Here is a 24,919-nt window from a genome sequence, read left to right as displayed (position 1 = left end):
GGTAAAAAATACACTACTCTTTGTGTAAAACTAGATGAAAGAACTTCTATTATTAATGTACAATTAGGAGAAAGAGTTTATACAAAAATAGGTGGAAAAGGTAATTACTGTTTCTGTAAAGTTGGTGAAACAGGTGACCTACTCTTTAGGTAAACTTTAGGTGGGAAAAGGTAATCCTCTTATTGAAAAACTGGGTGAAACAGATAGTAATCATACATAAACGTTGGTGGAATGAATGATGAAAATATTTGAGATTTTAAGAATTTTCTGTTCTTGTATTCCAGAAATAAGTCTAAACTTTATGACAATAAAGTGTAATGTACAGTGTATTTTAGCTTTGTTTTGGAGCACAGTGGCTGATTTAAGGTTTTGTGGGCCCAGGGGCTAATATTTTTTGTGGGCCTTACATCCCATGTAATTTTACATAGAAAAAAATTATCAGTGGGTCCCCATTAAAACCATGGCCCCTAGGGCTGAACCTCCTTTAGCCCCTACATAAATATGCCACTGTTTGAGCATTTATACAGTATTAACAGCTTGGTTTTAAACCAGTCATTAGTACTCGTTGAAATAATGTTAGAAATTGTATAAATGTTCATCCTCCTACAAACAGATGGAAAGAAATTTGTTAGTATAGTAATATTAAGTGCAATTGTTCTGTTTCTGATAGGGTCCACAGTTGTTTACTGGAATTATTCAGTGAAAATAACATTTCAAAGAATATATATAAAGAGATTGCTTTTTGTATGAAGTTTTGACATCATCTAAGTTGTTGTGGGAACTAAAAAAAAAAAATTAAAACATGCTAGCTTACAAATGGGTTTTCTATTGATGTCACTTTCATATAAAGTGAATTATTATTTATAAGTTATGAAATTGTTATCGTTGTAATCACACCATTCATCTTCATGCTTAAAACTACTAATTTATACTATCACTTCCTCCAGAAATAAAGTTAATGTAATATTCAAACAGTAAATATTAGAAAATAAGTATTTTATATTATTGTCATATTCAGAAGTAATGTTAGTGGATTATTCCAGTTGTCATGTACTAAAAACCAATGATTTCACACTACTTTTATATTCAGAAGTAATGCTGGTAGATTATTCTAAGAGTCAGGTACCAAAAACTAATTATTTCTCTTGATTTGTTATATTCAGAAGTAATGTTAATGAATTATTCAAACAGTCAATACTAGGAAACAATTATTTCACACTATTGTTATATTCAGATAGTGGAATATTTTAACAGGCAAGTACAAAGAAACAAATATTTCACACTCACATTTCATAACAAGTATAACTGTAGTAATTCTGTGCTAACTTCTAAAAGGCCTTAATATCATAACAACTGTCATTGTATCAAATGGCATATGTAAATAGTGTTCCAACCACTGCTGTATTTACCTTATCCCAGCTGGCCTGAGAATCTCTGGACTGAGTGAAACATTGCCTGAAACAGATATGATAAATACATTGTGGCTGAAATACTGTTATCATACACAACTTTGATTCTTGAATTTCCGAGGAACTATTAAAGAAGATAGTGTTAAAAAATGTAATAGGGTTAATAATAATTTCTTGTGACAAGTATGATGAATTTCACTCAGTTGCTATATTTAAAAGTAATATTAGTGGAATAATCTAATGGTCAGTTATATGTCTTGTACTAGGCCAGCAGGTGAATGAAGAAAATCTTAACATTCTAATCGCTCATGCTTACCGTCGAGTGGAACATCTTCAAAGACAGTTAGCAAAACAAGCAGTAAGTTCATCATGATACACTGCACCACAGCATTGGGTCTTGTAATAAAATTGCTGTAGTTAAAAATTTTTTTTTTTTCAAAATTAAGACCCACATCTGTACTGAGGTAAAAAAATATAGTATTAAAGATATAAAGGAATAACATTTAATAAAAGTGGAATGATAAAAATAACATTCATGGTTGAAATATCTATAATTATATGAAATATCTTAGAGAGAATTTTAATGTAACTTTCTTAATTATGAGTAAATTATGGATGTTTTAGTTTCAGAAAATATCCTTTCTTTTTTTCTCTTCTAATGTTACTTAGGCATGGCCAACCTGTGGCTTCTTGACTCCATAGATATGGCTCTTTAATATCTGTCTACATACAAGATAAATATTATTTTAAAAAAATATCCTGAAAAGGCAGAATTGATTATGTGTTTTGACTGAATTTCCTTGCATGTCCCAATAAATAGACTCCAAGCTGTTTGTCTGGCTGGAATATATCATATATTGTACTCTACTTTAGCTCTCTGCCAGTACCCCACTCCCACTCACAAAGTATTAATACTTCTAAAATGCACATTTAAATAGGTAAAATACAAAAATGCTTTGTTAGAATGACATTTGTACAGCTTCAAATAGGTGAAATACAGAAATGCTTTGTTAGAATGACATTTGTACAGCTTCAAATAGGTAAAATACAAAAATGCTTTGTTAGAATGACATTTGTACAGCTTCAAATAGGTGAAATACAGAAATGCTTTGTTAGAATGACATTTGTACAGCTTCAAATAGGTGAAATACAGAAATGCTAAACGTGTTAAGGTGTACGACTCGTAATCTGAGGGTCATGGGTTCGCATACCCTTCGCACCAAACATGCTCGCCTTTTCAGCCGTGGGGGTGTTATAATGTTACAATCAATCCAACTATTCATTGGTAAAAGAGTAGCCCAAGAGTTAGCGGTGGGTGGTGATGACTAGCTGCCTTCCCTCTAGTCTTACACTGCTAAATTAGGGACAGCTATCACAGATAGCCCTTGAGTAGCTTTGTGCGAAATTCAAAACAAACAAACAATTTACCATATTTTCATGTTTATGGATGTATCCTATGCATCAACAGTAAGCTTTACCACTTAATATGTAAAACAAAAGCTGTAGATTCAATTAGAGTTTATTAATTAAACCATTTGAAGATTTGTACAGTCAGTTACGGTTTGTGTATTAGTGGAACGTTCCCGAAGAAGCTGTGAAGTGAAATGTTGAGTGTCAAATTAATAAAACAATAATTTAGTGTTATGAGGTCGTTTATAATTAGTATTACAAAGCACTCCTAAACTATTCAATATATGTAGCTTTATTTGTGTGTGAGAGCCTTAGTCAAGATGTGGAATGTTCCTAGGGCACTTTGTGCTGAGAAAAATTGAGAACACTTGCTCTGTATATCAAAAGACAATGATGTTTCAGTATTATTGCAAGGATTTCTATCAATTAATTTCAAAATAAATTGTGTTTGTTTTTTGCCAAGCTTACAAAGAAAGTATGTGGGCCATTCCTGATGTGTTTCCTGGTTTTTAAGGTTTCTCTCACACTATTGTAACTTAAAAAATCTGTGTAATATTTGAGTGTCCTAGCTTATTATTTTGTGTCCTTCAATGGGTTCAGCAGTAAGCTTAGACTACAATACTAAAATATAGGTGTTTGATTTCCAGCAGTTGAAAGAGTGCAGATAACCCATTATATAGTTTTGCACTGACAACTATTGTTATTTTTTAACCGTGTATAGCATGATGCCAATATACTGCTATTTTGTAAAAGTGATTAAGAAATGTCACCATATATGAGACAAAAACTTAAAGCGTTAAACATTCTAACAGTGAAAGGTTTTCTTTTGACCTAAGTTACCTGTGTTTATGTAATGTAATGTAAAAACTGTTGTGAAGCCTGAGAGACCTTATATCTAGCAAGCACAGGCTGAAGTCAAGGATTCATGGTTTGTGCCTCATTGCTACAAAAATGTGCTTCATTTTCTGTGGTCATAGGTGTGCTAATGGACTGGTATTGGCTTACTCATTTGCACACTTCTCTATAGACAAGAAATCCCTGAACTTTTGTGAGTGTAAGTTGTCCAATTCTACTTGTAAATTAGACAAAAGTAGCATAAGGGTTAATAGTGGATGTATTATCTGGCTGTTTTCCCTCCAGTCTGTTGTTTCTAAATTATGGATGGCTAACACAGATGGTCTTTGAATAGCTTTGTGCAAAATTCGGAAACAAACAAACAAATATGTAAGATACTGTAAAAGAGTGACAGTCAAGTCCCACTATTCAGTCAGCTAAAAGTAGCCCAATTGTTGGATGAGAACATTGTTGTCTAACCATTCTTTTTCTAGTCTTTTAGCACAAAATATTAAGGAAGGTTGTATCCAGATATGTGTAATATCTAATATGAGTTGTATCACCTGGTATCAATATAAGATTATAAAATTGACAAAAATGAAAAGGTATATGCATAGCTAAGCCTTAAGGTTTTGAAAGTTTTACATTTTTTATCATTAATTTATTCAAGATGTAAGTTTGTCACTCAGTTAACTAGCTTTGTATCCCACTGTTAATGTTTTTTTGATTATTATAGTACCATAAGCTAGATTTACTTTAATGAAATTGATCGGGTTTTTTACCATTAGAAAAATGAAATAAATATTTTAAAAATCTATATCAACAATAATAGTGACTATGTTTCCATTTGATGACTCAAACTGTTGCTGGAAATATCTGTTAACAATAGTGACCATGTTTCCATCCTGGTGATTGAAACTGTTATGACAGTAACTGTTTCAACATTAATAGTGTTTCCACTTCAAGTTCACAACTCAATGGCAATATTTGTTTCAACAATAGTGACTGTATTCCCACTTCACAACTCAAACTGTTGTTACAATATTTGTTTCAACAATAGTGACTGTATTCCCACTTCACAACTCAAACTGTTGTTACAATATTTGTTTCAACAATAGTGACTGTATTCCCACTTCACAACTCAAACTGTTGTTACAATATTTGTTTCAACAATAGTGACTGTATTCCCACTTCACAACTCAAACTGTTGTTACAATATTTGTTTCAACAATAGTGACTGTATTCCAACTTCACAACTCAAACTCTTTTTACAATATTTGTTTCAACAATGAACTTATTGCTATTAGAGTTGAACTACATTAGAAAACTTGATACAAAAACTTAACCAAAGGGATATTTATTTTACATGGAGAATTTGATGTTTTGTTTAACTTTAATAAAAATAACATATTAAATATAGTGTTAATTAATGTTGTTTCACCTTACATATCAAGAATAAGTTGCAAGATTAAACAGTTTAGAATATTGAGTATTAATCTAAAATATGGAAAGAGACACACAAGATAGTGATTTATATCAGTCTATGAATAGAGATTGTAGTTACCAATTTGTATGAAAGTACCTATTTATCAACATAACTGACTGTAATAGGTTACAGAACAAAACAGAGTGCAGAAAGCCATGGAAAATCAGAAAGAGGAAGACAGTAAGATTGCTGACACTCAGGTATCTATAGAACTAGCCAATCAACAGAGGGAACAAGAAATAGCTCATCAAAAAGGTGTAAGTAGTAGATATGTGGTAATTTTATTCTTTTGATTGGTCAAGCACTGATTTTTATATGAAATGTATATTTAAACAGCCATTAGGTTTGACAGTTAAAAGTAGCCTTATAAAACACATCTTTAATATTTAATATATTTTAAGAGTTACTTGTTGTATCCTTTCAAAAAAAAGAAGATCAAGGTAATCTAGTTTCACAAACAATGCTCTAATTGGAACTAAATATTGGATGGTGAATGATGCTTTAATTGGAACTAAATATTGGATGGTAAATGATGCTTTAATTGGAACTAAATATTGGATGGTGAATGATGCTTTAATTGGAACTAAATATTGGATGGTAAATGATGCTTTAATTGGAACTAAATATTGGATGGTAAATGATGCTCTAATTGAAACTAAATGTTGGATGGTAAATGATGCTCTAATTGAAACTAAATGTTGGATGGTAAATGATGCTCTAATTGAAACTAAATGTTGGATGGTAAATGATGCTCTAATTGAAACTAAATGTTGGATGGTAAATGATGCTCTAATTGAAACTAAATGTTGGATGGTAAATGATGCTCTAATTGAAACTAAATGTTGGATGGTAAATGATGCTCTAATTGGAACTAAATGCTGGATGGTAAATGATGCTCTAATTGGAACTAAATGCTGGATGGTAAATGATGCTTTAATTGGAACTAAATGCTGGATGGTAAATGATGCTTTAATTGGAACTAAATATTGGATGGTAAATGATGCTCTAATTGAAACTAAATGTTGGATGGTAAATGATGCTCTAATTGAAACTAAATGTTGGATGGTAAATGATGCTCTAATTGAAACTAAATGTTAGATGGTAAATGATGCTCTAATTGAAACTAAATGTTGGATGGTAAATGATGCTCTAATTGAAACTAAATGCTGGATGGTAAATGATGTTTTAATTGGAACGACGTGGTGGATAATAAATGATGTTTTAATTGTTTCTTTACTACACTTTAGTGACAATATAATAATGAATAATTTTATATTGTTAATTAATCTCGATTTCTGAAAGTAACTGTTGGGAGACAAAGTTAGGAGGGATGTTTTATTTTAAACAATATTTTTTTTTAACTGCTATTCACAATAACTTTATGTAAATACATAAGGTTCCCATGTATGTTTCTTATGATAGTTTTTGAAATTGTTAAATGTGTTTCCACATAAACCACGCATCTAGATGTTATGATGACATTACAAACTCTTACGTATGTTACCACATAACCCATGGTCCTAATTCTTATGATGGTGTTAGAAACTATTACATATTCCAGTATAACCGACACATCTCAATTTGATGATATTATAAAGTATTGCATAAGTCATACATATAATTCTTGTGATGGTGTTAGAAACTATTAACAGCTATTTGTTTGTTATGCTACCTTGTGCTCTGATTCTGATGATGTTACAGAAATTATATATACAGAGATGCTAACCATTGCGATTTGAGCGTAATCATTACGATTTTAGTGTATATATTACAACTATACACTCATACAGACAAATATTACGACTTGTTGCAACTCCTATATAATTGCTATGTATTATATAGGCCTATACAATAAAGTGATAAATTGTTCCCCCAGGGCTTGAAAAGGGTGAAAAGAAATTTTCTAGTGAGACACATATAAATTTTGATAATAAATAAGACATAGTCCAAATGGCTACTTGCGATAATCATGTTTGTGCTTGAAATAATAAAAAATATTTGTATCTCCAACATCTACCAATAGTTTGCGTGCGGTGATTTTCCATACTGGGTACGTGGGAGAATCCGTAGTTACGTCATCAGTGCTTGTCAGCCAATCAGCACTCGCATAGATGGGTATTTCTCGTTTCCTAAGCGACATAAAAACACCAATACAATTGTTCACAAGATGGAAAAAAAGAGGCCTTGTTCACCAGATTGTCTTGTTTCTGGCAAATCTATAAGGACTAAAACTGTGGATCAAAAATTTAGGAAAGAGTATAGTGCAAAATATCCGGTCATTGCATCAAAAGTCGGTGACAGTCATGCGTATTGTACAGTTTGTCACATCAATATTTCTGTGGCACATGGCGGGATAAACAATTGTTCCAGACATACAAAATTGGCATCTCACCAACAAAAGGCTGAGATGAAGACAAAACAATGTAGATAATGACATTTATGAGTAAGAATTCAGAATATGAAAAAAGAATTTCAAAAGAATTTTTTTAAATTTATTTATTAAATACACAAAACACAGTCATAAATGAGCAATCTATAGCAGTAATAAATAATAATAGCTATAATAATAATATAATAATAAACAGCTTAGAGACATTGGTCAGGCCTAGTAGCTGCAAATGATAAAAGGCTCTGTCTACAATCATTATGCTCAGTCATTTGAAATAATAATAATATAATAATAAACAGCTTAGAGACATTGGTCAGGCCTAGTAGCTGCAAATGATAAAAGGCTCTGTCTACAATCATTATGCTCAGTCATTTGAAATAGTTGGCATCTCTGTATATATTATGATGCGAGAAATCATTACACATGTATTCCCATGTTATCTATACTTCTGTTGGTAATTAACTATTTACCCTAATATGTTTACCAGCTGTATTATTAGAAGCTAACATCTTGAAAACAAATAAAATATTAGTTTATTTCTTATTCTGAAACTGGGTAAATTTTATCTTGTGAAACTGTATGCTGACTGACCTCTTTATCTGAGTCTCCTTCTACACATAGAAGCTGCATGGAGTGCCTCTAGTTTTGTTCTGGAACTCAATCATTTTTAATTATGAAATTAGGTAGAGTGTCTTCTTGTTTATGATTTTGTGATTCAATTAAATTTTCTTCTTTGTTGTATTGCAAACTGAGACTTTGTATCAACAAGTCAATACCGTTAACAGTTGTCCTAGGATTATTGTGTACATCATGAACTGGATGTGTTTTTATAAGCCTACGTGGCTTCCTGCTAAGAAAACCAAAGTTACATTATGCAGTAAATGTAATTGTGGTGTTTAAATTCCCTGTCTCTTCATGTTTGTTTTTAAACGTGTATTTTCATTTGTTTTTGATGTACATTAATAATTTTTTAAGTTTTCTAACTTGCATAAATTGATTTCAGTTCCTGTCTTCAGAAACAATCATCTCTTATTTCAGCAACTAAGTATCCTTGCTATTCACAACATTTTCAGTGGTTGGTCACTAGTTTTGATTTTAGTACTTCGAATTTAATGGGTTGCACTTTGTGTTTATACATCATATCATTTTTGTTTATAAAATATGACTAAATCAAGTTTGGAATTGAAACAAGTTCTCTGAAACAAATATCTGTACTTTAAGATCAATGACTTGAAGGAGGAATTGGAGCTTGAGCTCCGTCAACAGTTGCGAAGGCAAGCAGCCGCTCACAATGACCACCTTCAGGAAGTCTTGTTTGCCCAGCAGAAAGAGATGGATCGTAAACATGAACTTAATCTGAAGGACAAACTTCTGCAGGAGAAAACCCGTCAGCTCTCTGAACTAGCTGATGCCATCACAAAGCTAAAAAGCATAGAAGTCACTCTTAAGGGTAAGATTTGTGTCAAGATATGTGATAATGTGTAAAACTGGTGTAAGTCAGAGTATCTTTAGTAAAGTGTATGACTTATGGCTGTAAGAACTATTCTTCTTTGTTTAAAATTTCTGCATATGTTATCAGTACCAATATGAGGAATGCTACAGGAAACTTCAGAGAAATGTTCATCCACTAGACACTTTCTAAATAAATGAAGACATTTTTTTAACCCTCAATCAAAAAGCCTATGGAATGGAAGAACAAAGTTATTTAACTAGCAAGGTGAGTAGTAGATTTGAACTAAACTGATGTGGTATTGAAGATGTAGATCTGATGTGACTTTGTTTCTACTTCTCTAAATGACATGGCATTACCGTGGTTCTAATTTTTCAACAATTATTCCAAAGTAGTTGACTAGTGAAAAAAAGGTGCTTTTCAGTATAATAGAGAATAAATATAGGTGATGAAATAAAAGTTTTATTTTGTTTTATTTGACATTAGAAATTAATAAAATTACTTTAAGGTTTACTGACAGAACATCAAATAATTTTTCTTTCACCAGCTCATGAGCAGCTTGACACAGCAGCCAGGAAGGCCCAACAATTGTGGTTAGCATGCCAGGCATTGAAGCAAAGTATTAAGTCAGGGCAGCCTGATCAGGGGACATGACCAGCCTAAGCCCTTATCCAATGAAATAATGGCCATAATAGCAGCTGCAGAAGAAGACAAACCATATGTGTCAAGTGTCTTAGCTGGCATACCTCAGGAAGCTTTGCACAGAGGCGTCTTCACTGAAGAGAGTTTGAAAGAACGTTTCCGTAAGGTGAGTAGAGTTTGCCGACGGGTTGCTCTTGTCGATGAAAACAGTGGTTCCCTTTACCAGTACCTAGTGTCCTTTCTGCAGTCAGTTTTAGTGATTGACTCTGCCAGAATCCCTGTAGGTGAATTGACTGGTAAAACTGAAGTGGACCCATCTCAGTGGCATACTTTCGACATCCTGTCTCGTATTCACCATTGTTTAGAAAAAGAGGACTTGGAACAGGCCCTTAGATATGCAAACCAGTTAAAAGGAGAACCAAGAAACGTAGCACGTGACTGGATAAAGGAGTTGAGATTACTTTTAGAAACTAAACAGGCAGCAGATGCATTAATAGTTCATGCTGCAGCTGTTAGTGTTCAAGCATATCATTGAATAAATTACGAACATGTAGATCCATCAGTGAAAGCCGAGTTGTGTATCAGTTGTATCATTGAATACAATCTAGACTAATTGATCACTTCATGACTAACAGGTTGCATCATATAGATAATTAATACCCCCCCCCAGTCTTCTTCGTGTTTGTTTTATTTTATTTTTTGTAGAATATGTTGGTTGGTAACATTTTTATAAACAAACAATTTTTATGGGAGAGTCACTGAACTTTATGTTTACTCTTAAGTGTTTAATTTGTGAAGTTACTTTTAGAAGTTGCATTTATACAGAAAGTTTAAGTACCCAGGAAAATGTATTTTAACGTAAACTGAAATTGTTTTTCTTTTCTTACCAATTAAAACATCACTCTAACTTGTAGTTCAAAAGGCTACATTTATGTAGAATTAAAATTTTAATTAAAAGATCCAGTAGAATTTCTTGTAACATGTTTACTTGAAATATCTGGATGGGTTTATACCAAAAAGGGAGGTTCAACTTGTAGAGGTTGAAGATTCAAGCACTGAATTCCATTGTAGAACATGGAAAACCTTATGACATCAGTAATGAGAAAAATAAAGATTTACTGAGTATCACGTGTTTTCTCTAATTTTCATTGTTGATCCAATTCTTCACTAAATTTAGAAGGTTAACTTACAGAGGGCCCCCTAGTGGCTCAGCAATAAATCTGAAGGCTTGTGATACAACAAACTGAGTTTTGGTACACATGGTGGACACATCACAGATAGCCCATTTTGCATCTTTGCACTTGATAAAACTAAACCAATAGTGAGTGATGATCATTAACATTTTGACTACCAATATAATACACTGTACATCCACATTATTTACTAACATGTTAACAATAAGTTAAAGAAATTAAAAATTAATTATCGGGTTTCTTTTTCCACACATCACATGTACTTTATTAACCTGAAGATTACCTAGGAAGGTCGAAACGTTTTCCTCTGCTTATCAGTAAAAGTGTTAATATCCATACCAGCCGTTCTGAGATATATATTTATTTCAAATGGGTTTCTCGTCATCAAGAAACACTTCTTCTGTTGTATAGGTGGCGTATGAGTCACCTCTGTGTGTCCCAATACAATCATTAGTATAACTTTGACTCATATGTGAGTAGTACGAGTGTCTTTATAGTGTACTCGCTATTATTTGTATCATGAAACTTATAAACTTGACCTCACTACTGTTATAAAGCTCCCTCTCTACAAAAGTGGAAGAACTATATGCAAATTTAGCATAACTAACTATCGGAATTGGTAGCTCGAAAGAAAAATGTAGCAACAAATTCACGTTTAGAGCTTTCCAGAATAATATTTAAAAGAGGTCGCCTGCCATTAAATCGTAATGTTGAGTAAAATAAATAGAAGATTGTCAGGTGTTTCAGAAATTAAAAACAAGACTTGAATACGAATAATGTTCTGAAAAATGAGAGAAATATCTACATAACCACACTAGATAAATAACGAGGAAGATAAATCTAGTTGTTCGACACAAAACACATATAGTTTAGCTAAAACAGGAGCAGCAGAATTATCTATAAATTTAGTCCTAGTTAAGTTTTTGTAATAGCAGAATGCAATACCTGGTTTAAATTTACACAAGAAAGGAATATTCTAGAATTTTCGTTAGTCTGTAATTTAGGCCAAGATAACCCACAAACCTCTGTTAATACAGGTAACCAAGTTTCTTTATTCACTAGGCTGGAGTCCAGGCCTAATCGATTAAAATAAAGCAAAGAACAATACGATGTGCTCCATAAACCAATGAGCAGGAGATCAGATGACGTCAGTATTCACATTACCTCTTGCCCTCAAAATACAGGCCAAGCCTCAACTTTTAATTTCTATCTTTCGACCATAATCCTGCCTAAGCTCCTTTGGGCAAAGGCTGGCTGATTAACAACTAGTCTTGCTTGTAATGTTTCAAGGGATTCAGAGTACGTGTAAAATAAAGTTTTTCTTGTCGTGCTCTAAAGCTATTGACAGTACGTGTAAGTTATAGCCTTAATTGCTATGCTACAAAGTGATTGGCAGTGCATGTTCCAAAATGACTACGAAACCACAATTGATTTGTCATTCTTTAATGTGACTGACGGTATATATAGGCTGTAAGTCCTTCCCAAAAGCAACTAAGATACCATATATACCAGAATTGTTTTTGTTATGTTTACATGGCTGACAGTAAAAAGTCATACTCCAAAGTGACTGAGAGCACGTGTAGAATATAGATTATTCTGTCATGCACCAGGACTTTAGGCCCTTCAATCGAACATTGGTTACATGAATGTAGCTATAAAAGAAAGGCACGTAATTACTCACTTAACAGGAATAATAGATTAACTTTTTGTCAAGTTTCTCTTCAATATATAAGCAGTGAAAATAGGGTTTCGATACTCACAGTGGGGAGAGCACAAACAATCTGTTATGTAGTTTTGTGCTTAACAAAAACAAACTTTAGATTTAAGTCAATAAAATTTGAAATCGTTGTTTTATTATTTGTATTTAAATTTTATCGCATTACTGAATATGAACAGAAAATATACAAACATTTGGAGAAAACAGTAGATTAGAAGTTTCAGTACATACTATTTTTGTACTTTTTTATCACTATTCTACTAGGCCTTGGATGTAACCACGAAACAAGTGAAAACGTGATTTTTTTGTGTATTATAAATTATTATAGAAAGTTATGCTGTACTTTTTATTACAAGTCCTATATTAGTTTTAAAAGTATAGGTCATTTTAATAAAAGTAACCACGGATAAAAAAAAAAAGTGCATTTACCCACCAGTATCACAGTTTGCGTGAACCACAACTGAGTGACAAAAGATATATGTAAAAGTTTATTTTTATTATGATTTACCCAAGTTATGTCAACAACGTTTGACCATTTTATAACAATAAAATACACAGAATGATAATTACTATTTCAATTATATGATTGCTAGCCCTTTTACTGTCCTACTTAAAACATTCATAAAATATTGGAACTTGTAATATGACACGACAAAGTACTGTTACGAAGTGATGCCAAAAAACCATGTCGTTCACTGTTATGAAAATCAATGCTGTTCGAGATTATTACATTTCATAATGAAACGAATGGTGTGTAATCTAATATATAAGCCTTCTCTACCAAGTAGTTTATTATAGCGTAGGAAGAACGTCTAATAATTTCCATTTCAGATGACACAAGTGATATTGAATTGCATGAAAAATAACATGTGGATGGTTTACATTATAACAGTAATACTGGTATAGAAATATAAATTTAATTACCTTTACACTGTTATGATGAGTGTATATTGTTCAAACGATTCTGCCAACTATCTGTAAGATACTGTGTTCGGTTCTCGTAGTTTGTTTATTTGATGTAAAGTTAGGTTTAGCTACCTGCTGTGTCTCTCACGATGAAAATTGAACTCCTAGTTACAACTTTTAAGTCCGTAGGCTTAGTGTCTTATGGGGAGACGTGTTCCTGTAGAGACACACGGACATAGGTTCGCCTAAAACGAGAAATTGAATTTGTACTAAAAACGTTTTAAATACTAAGAAACCCTTCAATATAAAACCAAAACGGACATTCTTGAAATTAGAAAGGGGGTTTTATGAAATGTGTTTAATATTACAACTAGCTAAGGATTTGATCTTATATTATGAAACTAAAAACTACATTTAGCTCTACAATATCCAATAAAGTATTTGTAAATAACTGAAAGCGTCGTAATGAGAGTGAAGTGACGTCATTATTGTTTTAAATCGTCTGCGTTCTGACTGGGAGCAAAAGCGCTTTTTAGAGTAATAAAAAATCTTCACCATTGTATTATTTGATCTGAATAAGTCATACAGTGGATAAACATAGACATGAACAATAGTATTGCACTTAGACTGTTCAAAAAAGAGAATCGGAGAAAGCTTTGTAGGAAATAAATGTTGTATTATAAGTATCTTTACAGCCGGTTTTCACTTGAAATCTGTAAATTCACAGCAGAAAACAACTAAGTCACGTTACAAGTACAAAAACCTACAAGGAAACCTACTTTGAAAGGTTAATTACAAAATCCACGTTACAGATGCAAAAAGTCCAGCATGGCCAGGTGGTTGAGGCACTCGATTCGTAATCCGAGGGTCGCGGGTTCAAATCCTCGTCACACCAAACATGCTCGTCCTTTCAGCCGTGGGGGCGTTATAATGTGACGATCACTATTTGTTGGTAGAAAAGTAGCCCAAGAGTTGGCGGTGGATGGTGATGACTAGCTGCCGTCCCTCTGGTCTTACACTACTAAATTAGAGACGGCTAACGCAGATATTTCTCGTATACCTTTACGCGAAACTCAGTAACAAACCCTCAGATTACGAGTCGAGTGCCTTTACCACCCGGTCGTGCTGGGCCCTTGTTGTCAGGAAGATGAATGTAATAGAAAGGTTACAGTCCAGGTGGCAACAGGGTCAGTAGCTATCACTACTGTTGTCCTTCTGCTGTTCCTGTATTAAATTAAATATGCTGGCTACGACAAGAAATGTAAACTCGTGAGACTCATGATGCAAAACGTACCAATCTTTTCACTCATGTTAATATCTCATCTCATAAATTTAAAACTTTAAGGACGAGTTTCATATATATTCACTAAGTTTTTGAAACTTATAAATAACCTTTTTAAACAAAATAAATCATTTAACACTCACCATACAATAATTGTCTGTAAGGTCGCAGATTTTCAGATGTGTTTCTTTATAGCCATAACAGGGGGCCACCGACCCTACGCCTTCTGTATTGTAAGTACTACAACGATAGCACTGGAGACATGGCAATATGTGGATTTCTATGAAACATACATAACACACATGTATATTATATATTTTGTTGTCTTGACATAATCCGAAAGTAAGGTCTGAGTTTAAGACGTAAATTAAGAGACACTGTTAGGCTTAGAGAAATATTGTAAGTATTCTATCAATAATTTCCAGAATATATAAATTCCACGTATTTTATGATATCAGTATGTTTTTCAAAATGATCCACAGTACTGATATTATCATGTGTTTGAACATGATCCAATGTTGATATTAGCATGTGTTTCAACACGATTCAGTGTTGATATTATCATGTGTTTCAACATGGTACAGTGTTGATATTAGCCTGTATCCTAATATAATTCTCGTTATTTAAGCTAAGATCTTGTTTGAACATGATGTAAAATATCTACATGTTTTCCGAGATAATTGGGAATAAAAAAAACTAAACCGTGAGAACGTGTAATTCTCGTGAACACCACGGGTGCTTGTCTTTAACACGGTTTAGTTGCGTAAAATATTACAAGATGGTGAATGAGATATCGGGTATATATAAACACTTCTTTTTAATGAAATGTCCATTCGATCACAGAATAATGATCACCCAGCGAGAAATAAGTACTTTTATTTAAAGTATTTGTTCTTACTGAGAGACAAACGATCATTAGAACGTGGGCATTACAACAAATGCTGCCTCTTCTTCCTCACGCCAGTGGTTCAGCGGGATATTTGCAGAGTTAGAACACATTGTGTAACTTTGTGCTTAACTTCAAACAAATAAAAACAAAAATGTACACCAATACTCGGTCTAGAGGAACAAATTTCAAGAAAAACTGCTTGTTCTAAAAGTAAATAATATAATCCACAAACATAGAAGAAGAAAAACGCAACGAACTTAAAAACGAAACTATGATAAGACAAAGGTTTCAAATGACGTCATATGAGACAGCTTAAAGTCGTTTCCTACTGGCTGAAGGGGAGAATGACGTACAAAATGGAAAATCTAAAGGTTAAATTTAGGTTTAACTGTTTGTTGTTTTCGTTATCTGGTAAACTCGGGGAGATAGCTTTATATCAACAAGTCACTCAAGGTACTTTAGCATGGTTTGAGTGTAACACTATGCAACACAAATTTTGTTCCTGGATAGCGTATGTTATTTCTTAATTGCTTATGCTGTAAAAGTACAGAAAGTGGCCATTATTCCCTTCAAACATTGCTTTTGTGACTTGGATAATGAAATTTAAAAATTAACCTATTTTCTATGTAAAAACAGGCAAATTTGCACATTTTCATTTACATAAGGTCTGAATAAAACAATATATGAATCAAGATTTATATGTATTTATACTAAAGTTATACAAAAATATTTAGAAGTGAGTAGTTTTTCGAGATGGCTGCTTTCTCTCTGGCGGAGTGGGTACAGGGAGCTCAGGGCAGTGTGACACTTGGGCGATAGATGATGGAAGGTCTGGATACATAATAGTAAATGCATTCTTACCAGCCAGACGTTTGGAAAGGTCCACCATGAAGAAGTAGCAATTGCTTGAGTGGTCAGTGGGTTCACGCCAAATTCTTGGAATAGCGAACTTCATTACTCTCTTTCCTCCTCTGTACCATCCTGAAAAAGAGCAAAATAAAATTGTTAGTATGAAAAATAAATTTATTTCATCCACAACTAATGTGTAAGAGGTTCATGCAAAATATTTTACATGTGATATTTTTCTATGCTATTGGAAATTTAAAAAAATAATTAAAATATATTTAAATTTTAAAAGTTCTAAAATTTGTATAATATGAAATCTTACTATTCAAGCAAGCTAAAATTGTCCATCTGACCTTTTAGAGTTTTTTTGCAGTGCTCACAGGTAAAATGAGGTGCCCAGGATTTGTCTTTATCCCCAACAGGCAAGCCGAATTATGTCTTGTAGGCTTCACACACTTTAGAAGACGCTGTCACAGTACTTTTTTGCTCTTGTCTTGATAAATTGGCCACATACATAGCAGAATGCGTCTGGAGAATGCTTGCAGCTTCTTGATGTCATCTCTAATAAAATCAGATAGGTCTATGTGTTCACATAGGCAGCTAGAAAATTCATGCAAGTTCTACAACATTCTGGAAAGTTCTTGAAAATTCTCTATCGGCTACTCAGCACTGAATCTACCTGGAATGCTCTGTAAAATGGGTAAATTTGAAAATTTAATTACCCAGGTCAAAAGCAAAGTTTGAAGAGAAAAATAGATCTTTTACATTTACTTTAAGCACAAGCAACTGGGAAATAACACTTTCTGCCCAGGAACAAGAAAAAATAAAAATTTTGTTACATAGTGTTATCTGTTCCATTACAACAGTAAGGCGTGCGACTCGTAATCCGAGGGTCGCGGGTTCGCGCCCGCATTGCGCTAAACATGCTCGCCCTCCCAGCCGTGGGGGTGTATAATGTGACGGTCAATCCCACTATTCGTTGGTAAAAGAGTAGCCCAAGAGTTGGCGGTGGGTGGTGATGACTAGCTGCCTTCCCTCTAGTCTTACACTGGTAAATTAGGAACGGCTAGCACAGATAGCCCTCGTGTAGCTTTGTGCGAAATTAAAAAAAAAACAACGTTTATATACCATTGAACAAAATTAGTCAAATACTAAATAAAACTAAAAATGAAATCAATCTAATGCAAAAAAACAGGAATGCATAAAGTTCAATGATATTGTCATGAATGTGGTCATGCAGTCATTGGTAAAACTAAACGAAACTTAAAATTTGGAATAAATGAACTTATTTATTTTTGTATTTTGCTCAAAGCTACATGAGGACTATCTGCGCTAGCCGTCCCTAATTTAGCAGTGTAAGACTAAAGAGAAGGCAACTACCCACCGCCAACTACTCTTTTACCTACGAAATGGTGGGATTGACTGAAACATTATAATGCCCCCACGGCTGAAAGGACGGGGGTTTGAACCCGCAGATTACGAGTCGAACGCATTAACTAACCAGGCCATACCGGGCCTATAAATGAACTAAGAGAAATGTTAGCTGAACTTGTGAATTATACTAGACTTATCAACCAGTGTGTATGGGAGAGAGGAACGGTTATTTTATCTCAACCAAATAATATGATTACTAGAAATATTAGAGAACACATTTAAATAGTGAAACACGGCAAAAATAACTTGATCTGAAATAAAGATAAAGGATTAGGAAATCAGAAAGTAAGTAGATGGCGTGATCTTTTATTTTATTTGAACTGTAAACTAGTAATCACATGACCATGGGTTTTTGTTATTATATACCAGACAGACCTTGAAACCATGTTGAAACATGTAGAGTTACATTTTAAAACTTTTTCATAGTTTAAATAAATATTTTAACTGTGTTATAAAACGGTGTTAGTTTGTGAACTGTAATATTTCTAATATAACCCTTTAATACTTTAAAGATACACTCCGAACTTAATCCCAATTGCAAGTAAGTGGAATATTTTTTGAAAACAAAACTCTATGTTTACTCTGACGGTTAATTGAAAGCTTTCTAAACTAAAAAATAACATTCCAGGTAGCAGATTGTATGGTAAAAGTAAAGTACTCTACTTTTACTCTAAAAGTTAATTTGAGAGATTTTAAGCAGTAACGTTTTAGAGAAGTTGAACACTTGACAATAATGAAAACTGTACTTACTATAAGAGTTAATAGTTTGAATCTAATCTGTACAGAAGTAATACTGAGGGAATATCTAACCATTGATCAAAAGACTCGAAGTATATACTGTTACCGTCAGTTGGATGAAAAGAAAAGACTCGATGTATGTACTGTTACCGTCAGTTGGATGAAAAGAAAAGACTCGATGAATATACAGTTACTGTCAGTTGGATGAATTCTGATTTATATGGCCCGGCATGGCCAAGCGTGTTAAGGCGTGCGACTCGTAATCTGAGGGTCGCGGGTTCGCATCCCCGTCGCGCTAAATATGCTCGCCCTTTCAGCCGTGGGGGCGTTATAATGTGACTGTCAATCCCAATATTCGTTGGTAAAAGAGTAGCCCAAGAGTTGGCGGTGGGTGGTGATGACTAGCTGCCTTCCCTCTAGTCTTACACTGCAAAATTAGGGACGGCTAGCACAGATAGCCCTCGAGTAGCTTTGTGCGAAATTCAAAAACAGACAAACAAATCTGATTTATATATAAGCGGGTAAAACATCAGGGTCTGTGATACTGAACTACGACGCGTTTGATCTGACGTCAACAGAACGTGCGTGCAGTTAATAAGTGAATTTCTATTATAATGGATTCCCTTTTCATAAACAGCTCTTTCAACTTGGGTAAAAAACAAACCTTTTTCTGTTATTAAGTCGTTTAATTAGATGAACTCTGCGACATCTACCGAAAAAGTATAATTTCTGTAGACGAACTTTTAAATGTGTTCACAATTAATGATATAATATCCAACACTGAATGGTGCTAAAACTTATAAGGTTTTTTTTTTCAGCTGATTTTAGAAGTTTCTTCATACAGTTATCACACTTAGTTGAAACTTAGTCTATAACAGTTTATTGGAAATGTTGTCTTACACTAAGTCAGTGCAGAAAAGCTAAATCCTTTTTAGATAGTTACACCCAACGGTCCTAACACTTAGTGTAGAACAATTAGATACTTTCAGATAGTTTCATCTTATAGTCCTCATATATTAAGTCTGATATTACCTTAAACTGCTGGGCAACATGCAGCTTTGTTGTTCTGAGTGTAAATTAAAGAGGTATATATTTATTTAATATCAAATTACAATATTTCTAGAGCAATTAAAATATTTTACACCCAGTTTGTCATCTCGAATTATCTGTGGAATTGTGGTGTTCAATTATAGTACATCTACATTGTTAATTTTGTGTTCCTTAGCTTCTAGTGTTTAGTGGCGGTACAGCTACCTTGTTATCTTTATGTTCTTGAACTTGTAGTTTTACTGACAGTACATCTACCATGTTATCTTTATGTTCCTGAACTTGCAGTTTTACTGACAGTACATCTACCATGTTATCTTTATGTTCCTGAACTTGTAGTTTTACTGACAGTACAGCTACTAAGTTATTTTTGTATTCCTGAGGTTGGTTTTACTGACAGTACAGCTACAATATTATCTTGATATGTTTTCAAGCTTACAGTGCTTAGTAAGAGGATAAATAAGATCGAATAATAATAATAATAATTAAAAAAAAAGATTGGTTCTCAACTTGCGCCATTACGCTCATAAGTCCACTAAGTGGCCAATGTATCAATTTCGAACAAAATTACGTCACCAGCGAATGTTGCTAAAGGTTTATAATAACTAGTTATTCAGTTTACTCGTCTTTACAAAGGAACGTTGGCTATAATATTTAGGTATTGAAGATACTAGAGTTTCAGATAGATTCTACAAATCCTAGTGACTCGAAGACAAAAGTTTCGATTGTATTTAACACAATAAATATTGTGCCTATTTAGTGAATGTTCCTCCTAGCGATTTATTGAATGTGATATTGACTGTTTACTGCATGCTACCTGACTTTTATTTTGTAGAACCCTCTTTCGTCAGTTATTAAGTTATAAGAGCTTAAACCAGTGTTTGTCACTCTGTGAAAAGTTTTCATAATTACGGGAAAGAAAACAGTATATACAGATTTATATCACTATGTAGCTATAACTACAGCAAAATATTAAATATCAGTTTTATCTCCGAATAAATCAATTCAGCACAAAAATGAAACCAAGGTTGTAAAGAAAGTATACAAATTATGATCTATCAGTTGGTTTCACCTGCATTTCTTATAAGTCCATATAAAGTGAATAAACACAAAGAAAGCAAGGTTACAGAGACAACATATAAAGTATGGTCCGTCACGGTTGTGTATCCACTTTTCACAGATGACAGTTCTTCACAGAAAATTTGATAATAACTCTTCCAAGCTTCAGATATGATAAAGTTTGATGTCATTCTATCACAAACCTCGAATTCTTCAGATGAAAAGGTTAATCTAACGGGTCTGCTCGGTTTAATAAATAAAACAGTAAAATATACGATGAACGACATTTTCCCTAATGGCATCCCGCAAAACGAACTGTTCCCGTTTCAGAAAGGCAAGTTGATTTAGATTGGTTTAGTTTGGTTTTGGAACTACGCGCAAAGCTACATGAGGGCTATCTGCACCAATCATCACTAATTTAGCAGTGTAAGACTAGAGGGAAGGCAGCTAGTCATCACCACCCACCGCCGACTCTTGGGCTACTCTTTTACCAACGAATAGTGGGATAAATCGTAACATTATAAAGCCCCCACGGCTGAAAGGGCGAGCATATTTGGTGGAACGGCAATTCGAACCCGCGATCTTCAGATTACGAGTCAAGCTCTCTAACTACAATTTTTGTGTTCAGTGAGGGGGAGTCGAACCCCTGACTTTAGCATTGTAAATCCGAAGATTTATCGCTGTCCAGTCGAGAGTCCTTAATTTATTCTTGGTTCTTCGGCCATTATTTATAAAGTATATTAAACTGCAAACAGTTTGTTACAAGAAGGAAAACATAATGTCACGAACGAACAACAACTTAGTTTGATCCATTTTTCAACAAGTTATGAATATTAATATTATTATAAAGATCCTTCCCAGAGTGGTTCAGTAATAAGCCTGCGGGCTTATAACTAACTTATAAAAAAAACGAGTTTCAATTCCTATAGTAAGCCCAAATAGCCCATTGTTTAGCTTTGTTCTTAGAAACAAATTACTATAAACTAGCATCACTCGTTTTTAAACGTAAGTGTGGAATTACTGTTGTCTAGATTTACATTTGACGTATCACGTACACGAGAGAAAATACAAACAAATAAATAAATAAAGGATGAGTTGCATTTGAATTTATTTTTATAAGACGTGAAGATCAGTTATGGTGTATCATACTGACGCTAGGCGGCTAGAGGGACAAGAGTTTTCAACTGATGCTTTTTGTTTGTTTGAGGCCCGGCATGGCCAGGTGGGTTAAGGCGTTCGACTCCTAATCAGAGGGTCACGGGTTCGAATCCCGGTCGCACCAAACATGCTCGCCCTTTCAGCCGTGGGGGCGTTATAAATTGTTGTTTGTTTGTTTTCTTGAATTTCACGCAAAGCTATACGAGAGCTATCTGCGCTAGCCGTCCATAATTTAGCAGTGTAAGACTAGAGGGAAAGAAGCTAGTTACCACTACCCACCGCCAACTCTTGGGCTACTCATTTACCAACGAATTGTGAGATTGACCGTCACATTATAACACACCCACGGCTAAAAGGGCGAGCATATTTGGTGTGATGGGGATTGGAACCCGTGACCCTGGAAATGTTTTTTTTTCTGTAAAACTAGATGTAAATTGTGATGCTTAAGAAATTGTATCACATACAATTACGTTTAGTTGCTGAAAATCATAAATTATTAGCTTCAATATTGTGCAATCAAAATATTACAATAAAGTTGGTTTACTTTAAACATAATTAGTAATTCTCGTATTGGATGATTTTTTTACTTACAAAGATAAACAAATAAAAATATAATATATTAATTTAATAGGTACTGTTTTTTCATACAGAACATTATTCACAATCATAAAATCAAAAAGCACGAGGAAATGGTTCTATTTGTTTTTGTTTACATGTGTGTATGTTTATAAAAACTGACAATATCAAACACATGTTAATGACATTTTCAGCAAGGGTTAAATTGAAACAGAACGTTCTAGAACGACGTTTCATCTCTTGAAGATTCAAACTGTTGTCGTTTCTTGTCAGCTGGTTGGAATGGATCACAAATTAGAGTTCCACCTTTTTTTAAAACCCAAGTTTAACTACCGATTAGCAGACACAGGAAACAGTACGTCTTTTTTCCTCCTATTATGTCGTTTTACTGTTTAAATGTTAAACTATTTGTCATATGGCATAATATAATTACGATGATTTATACGTTGTAACGATAGAGGATCCCAGAGTAAAAGTTAAAGGTGATTGTATAACATTCAAACTTGAATATATATAATCCAATTCTATCCTCTAGCTCAAATGCGGCTGAATAGCTTTCAGCGACGTGGGAGCCTTATAAGGGTGACAGTCAATCCCCCAATGTCTGCTGATTGGTTGTCCTTCCTCTTGTCAGCAGTTCTAATTGATGGATGTTGGTACTTAACTAAAAGTCGTTGTTATTAAACACTTACAATTATGATAGCGAACGCTGCATCATTTACATCAATTTTCCGAGGGTATAAAAATCTAGTCTTTTAGCTTATTTGTCCTCCCCTTATTTGAGTCAGTAGCACACAAATAAGCCATTGAGTACTTTTACGCAGTACAACAAAACGGTATACTTTACTGCCATCTGTCTCCAAGTATATAAATTATTTTTGGTTTTTAATGTATATTAACACTCCATCTCTGCCATGTTGCCTTTTTCGCACGAGCTTCCTTCGACGTTACGATCATCAGTACCCCAAGTAATTCTTGACGGATTACCGTTGAATTTCTCCCCTCGTCAAATTATTGCCTTCATCGACCAGTTTAAACCTAACGTTTCTGTTGACTCCAGAAAAACTAGAGTTTGTGTTTGTGTTTTTCGTATAGCAAAGCCACAAAGGGCTATCTGCTCAGCCCACCGAGAGAATCGAACCCCTGATTTTAGCGTTGTAAATCCGGAGACATGCCGCTGTACTAACGGGGGCCAGAAAAACTAGAATCCTTCGCCGAGGAGGCATACTATTGCAGCCTTCAACACTCCAGGACCATGATTATCTATGTAAACCATGTAAAGCAGATATCAACATTCAGTGCTTTCCTACCAATAGTTCAAGTTGCCTATATTCGATATTTATCAAGAACGCTCATTTGTCTATAACTCACGCTGAAATTCAACATTCTCTGGAAACAATAACTTCCACGAAACTCCATGCAGCTCACAGAATTCATTCCAAGACCACAGGATTGCCAACTGACTTTGTTAAAGTCGTAACCGAGCATAAACAGGTAGATGATTTGATACTTAACCACGGATGTACCCTACAGTATTTTCATTTTAGTGCCGAACGCTCCCGACGTCGAGCAACTAATCTTCAAAATGTCAAGTCTGTCAATCAGAGTACCCCTCGTCCAGTAAACTCTTCATCTTCATGTATGCCAAGTTCCTCTGCTGCAAGCAGCAATACTTTAATTAATATTAAGGAGAAAGACAAGGATACTCCGATGTTACTCCTGAGCAGCGACCAAAACCAAAGAAGACATCCCAGACTCAACCCACGCCTGTTAAGACTACAGACGTATCAACCACTACAGATATCAACATCATGTTCAGCAAGAAGACACAATCACAAAAGACACCAATCGTCCCAAACCGAAATAGAACGACTCATCGCGACTGTTAGAATTGATCACTCAGTTTTGTATTCACGGACTGCCTATCTTTATCCTCCTGGTGCCTTAGATCGATCTTTTGATCAATCGCAGACTTAACACGTGTTTTGTTGTTGTATATTCTTTTTTTGATTTCTGATTTTTTCTGATTTTCTTTCCAGCAACTTCTGGGCACCGTCAGGGTAGATTTTTCGGCGCCCTGATCGTGAAAGTGGGATTTCTCGGGGTGCTCCCGTTTTCACCCACAACAAATTCTGAGGATTTTGGATCTACAGATCCCTATCCTCTTGTGTTTTTTTTTTTTTGTAGAGTCAATATTTAACCTCCCGCGGACCACCATTGGACCTTTACCACCAGATTGCATTACAAACTCGTTAACTTTAAATCTTGTCGGTTTAGATATTAATAATCAAACACTAGCCCAGGTAAGTTTTACTTCACGAGTAGAGCGAAGAACAGCTCTCTTCTGGGCGCCCTCGATTGGTTTGCATCTCTTATTGAGATGCAAAATGTTAAATCGAAATACCTGCCACGAATTGTATTTATTTTAATGTATATTAACAAGAGTTACAACAG

At 34.1% G+C, this 24,919-nt stretch overlaps 3 protein-coding genes and 1 long non-coding RNA gene across 11 annotated transcripts in view; 3 read left to right on the top strand and 1 right to left on the bottom strand.

Annotated features, from left to right (window-relative positions):
• LOC143223739 (MICOS complex subunit MIC60-1-like) overlaps window positions 1-10,745 on the top strand; it is a 36,677-nt gene extending 25,932 nt beyond the window's left edge. For all 4 annotated transcript variants that reach the window (XM_076452109.1, XM_076452110.1, XM_076452108.1 and 1 more), the window contains 4 exons: window positions 1,676-1,767; window positions 5,265-5,396; window positions 8,750-8,978; window positions 9,526-10,745. In XM_076452109.1, the coding sequence (XP_076308224.1) occupies window positions 1,676-1,767; window positions 5,265-5,396; window positions 8,750-8,978; window positions 9,526-9,632 (560 nt within the window). In that variant the 3' untranslated portion in view covers window positions 9,633-10,745. The remainder of the gene's footprint in view (window positions 1-1,675; window positions 1,768-5,264; window positions 5,397-8,749; window positions 8,979-9,525) is intronic.
• On the bottom strand, window positions 39-18,252 carry LOC143223742 (uncharacterized). 3 transcript variants are annotated; one of them, XR_013013063.1, is made up of 5 exons: window positions 16,807-17,523; window positions 16,469-16,588; window positions 14,862-14,998; window positions 13,455-13,681; window positions 11,321-12,465 (listed from the first exon to the last, which is right to left on the bottom strand). It is a non-coding gene; the product is annotated as an uncharacterized LOC143223742 (long non-coding RNA). The 3 variants fall into 3 exon arrangements; XR_013013064.1 differs by lacking the exons at window positions 11,321-12,465; window positions 13,455-13,681 and adding an exon at window positions 39-1,455 and having other exon boundaries at window positions 16,807-18,252; XR_013013062.1 differs by lacking the exon at window positions 11,321-12,465 and having other exon boundaries at window positions 12,886-13,681.
• On the top strand, window positions 9,661-10,745 carry LOC143223741 (MICOS complex subunit Mic60-like). Its single transcript, XM_076452120.1, has one exon. The coding sequence runs from the start codon at window positions 9,661-9,663 to the stop codon at window positions 10,153-10,155; it is 495 nt and encodes a 164-aa protein (XP_076308235.1). The 3' UTR covers window positions 10,156-10,745.
• The window catches only part of LOC143223740 (protein D3-like), a 27,960-nt gene continuing 21,293 nt past the window's right edge, over window positions 18,253-24,919 (top strand). Inside the window, exon 1 of one of the 3 annotated variants that reach the window (XM_076452116.1) lies at window positions 18,253-18,428. The gene's annotated coding sequence lies outside the window, so the exon portion shown is untranslated. The remainder of the gene's footprint in view (window positions 18,429-24,919) is intronic. The other 2 variants (XM_076452117.1, XM_076452119.1) reach the window with 2 other exon arrangements.

This window comes from Tachypleus tridentatus, chromosome 8 (genome assembly GCF_004210375.1).
Source record: "Tachypleus tridentatus isolate NWPU-2018 chromosome 8, ASM421037v1, whole genome shotgun sequence".
Lineage (NCBI taxonomy): Eukaryota > Metazoa > Arthropoda > Merostomata > Xiphosura > Limulidae > Tachypleus > Tachypleus tridentatus.
Note: the sequence above shows the minus strand (reverse complement) of the source record. Positions and strands in the feature narration are given on the sequence as shown.

What these genes read in the sequence shown, in the direction of transcription:
- LOC143223741 (XM_076452120.1), top strand. Translation starts at nt 9,661, where the DNA reads ATGGCCATAATAGCAGCTGCAGAAGAAGACAAACCATATGTGTCAAGT.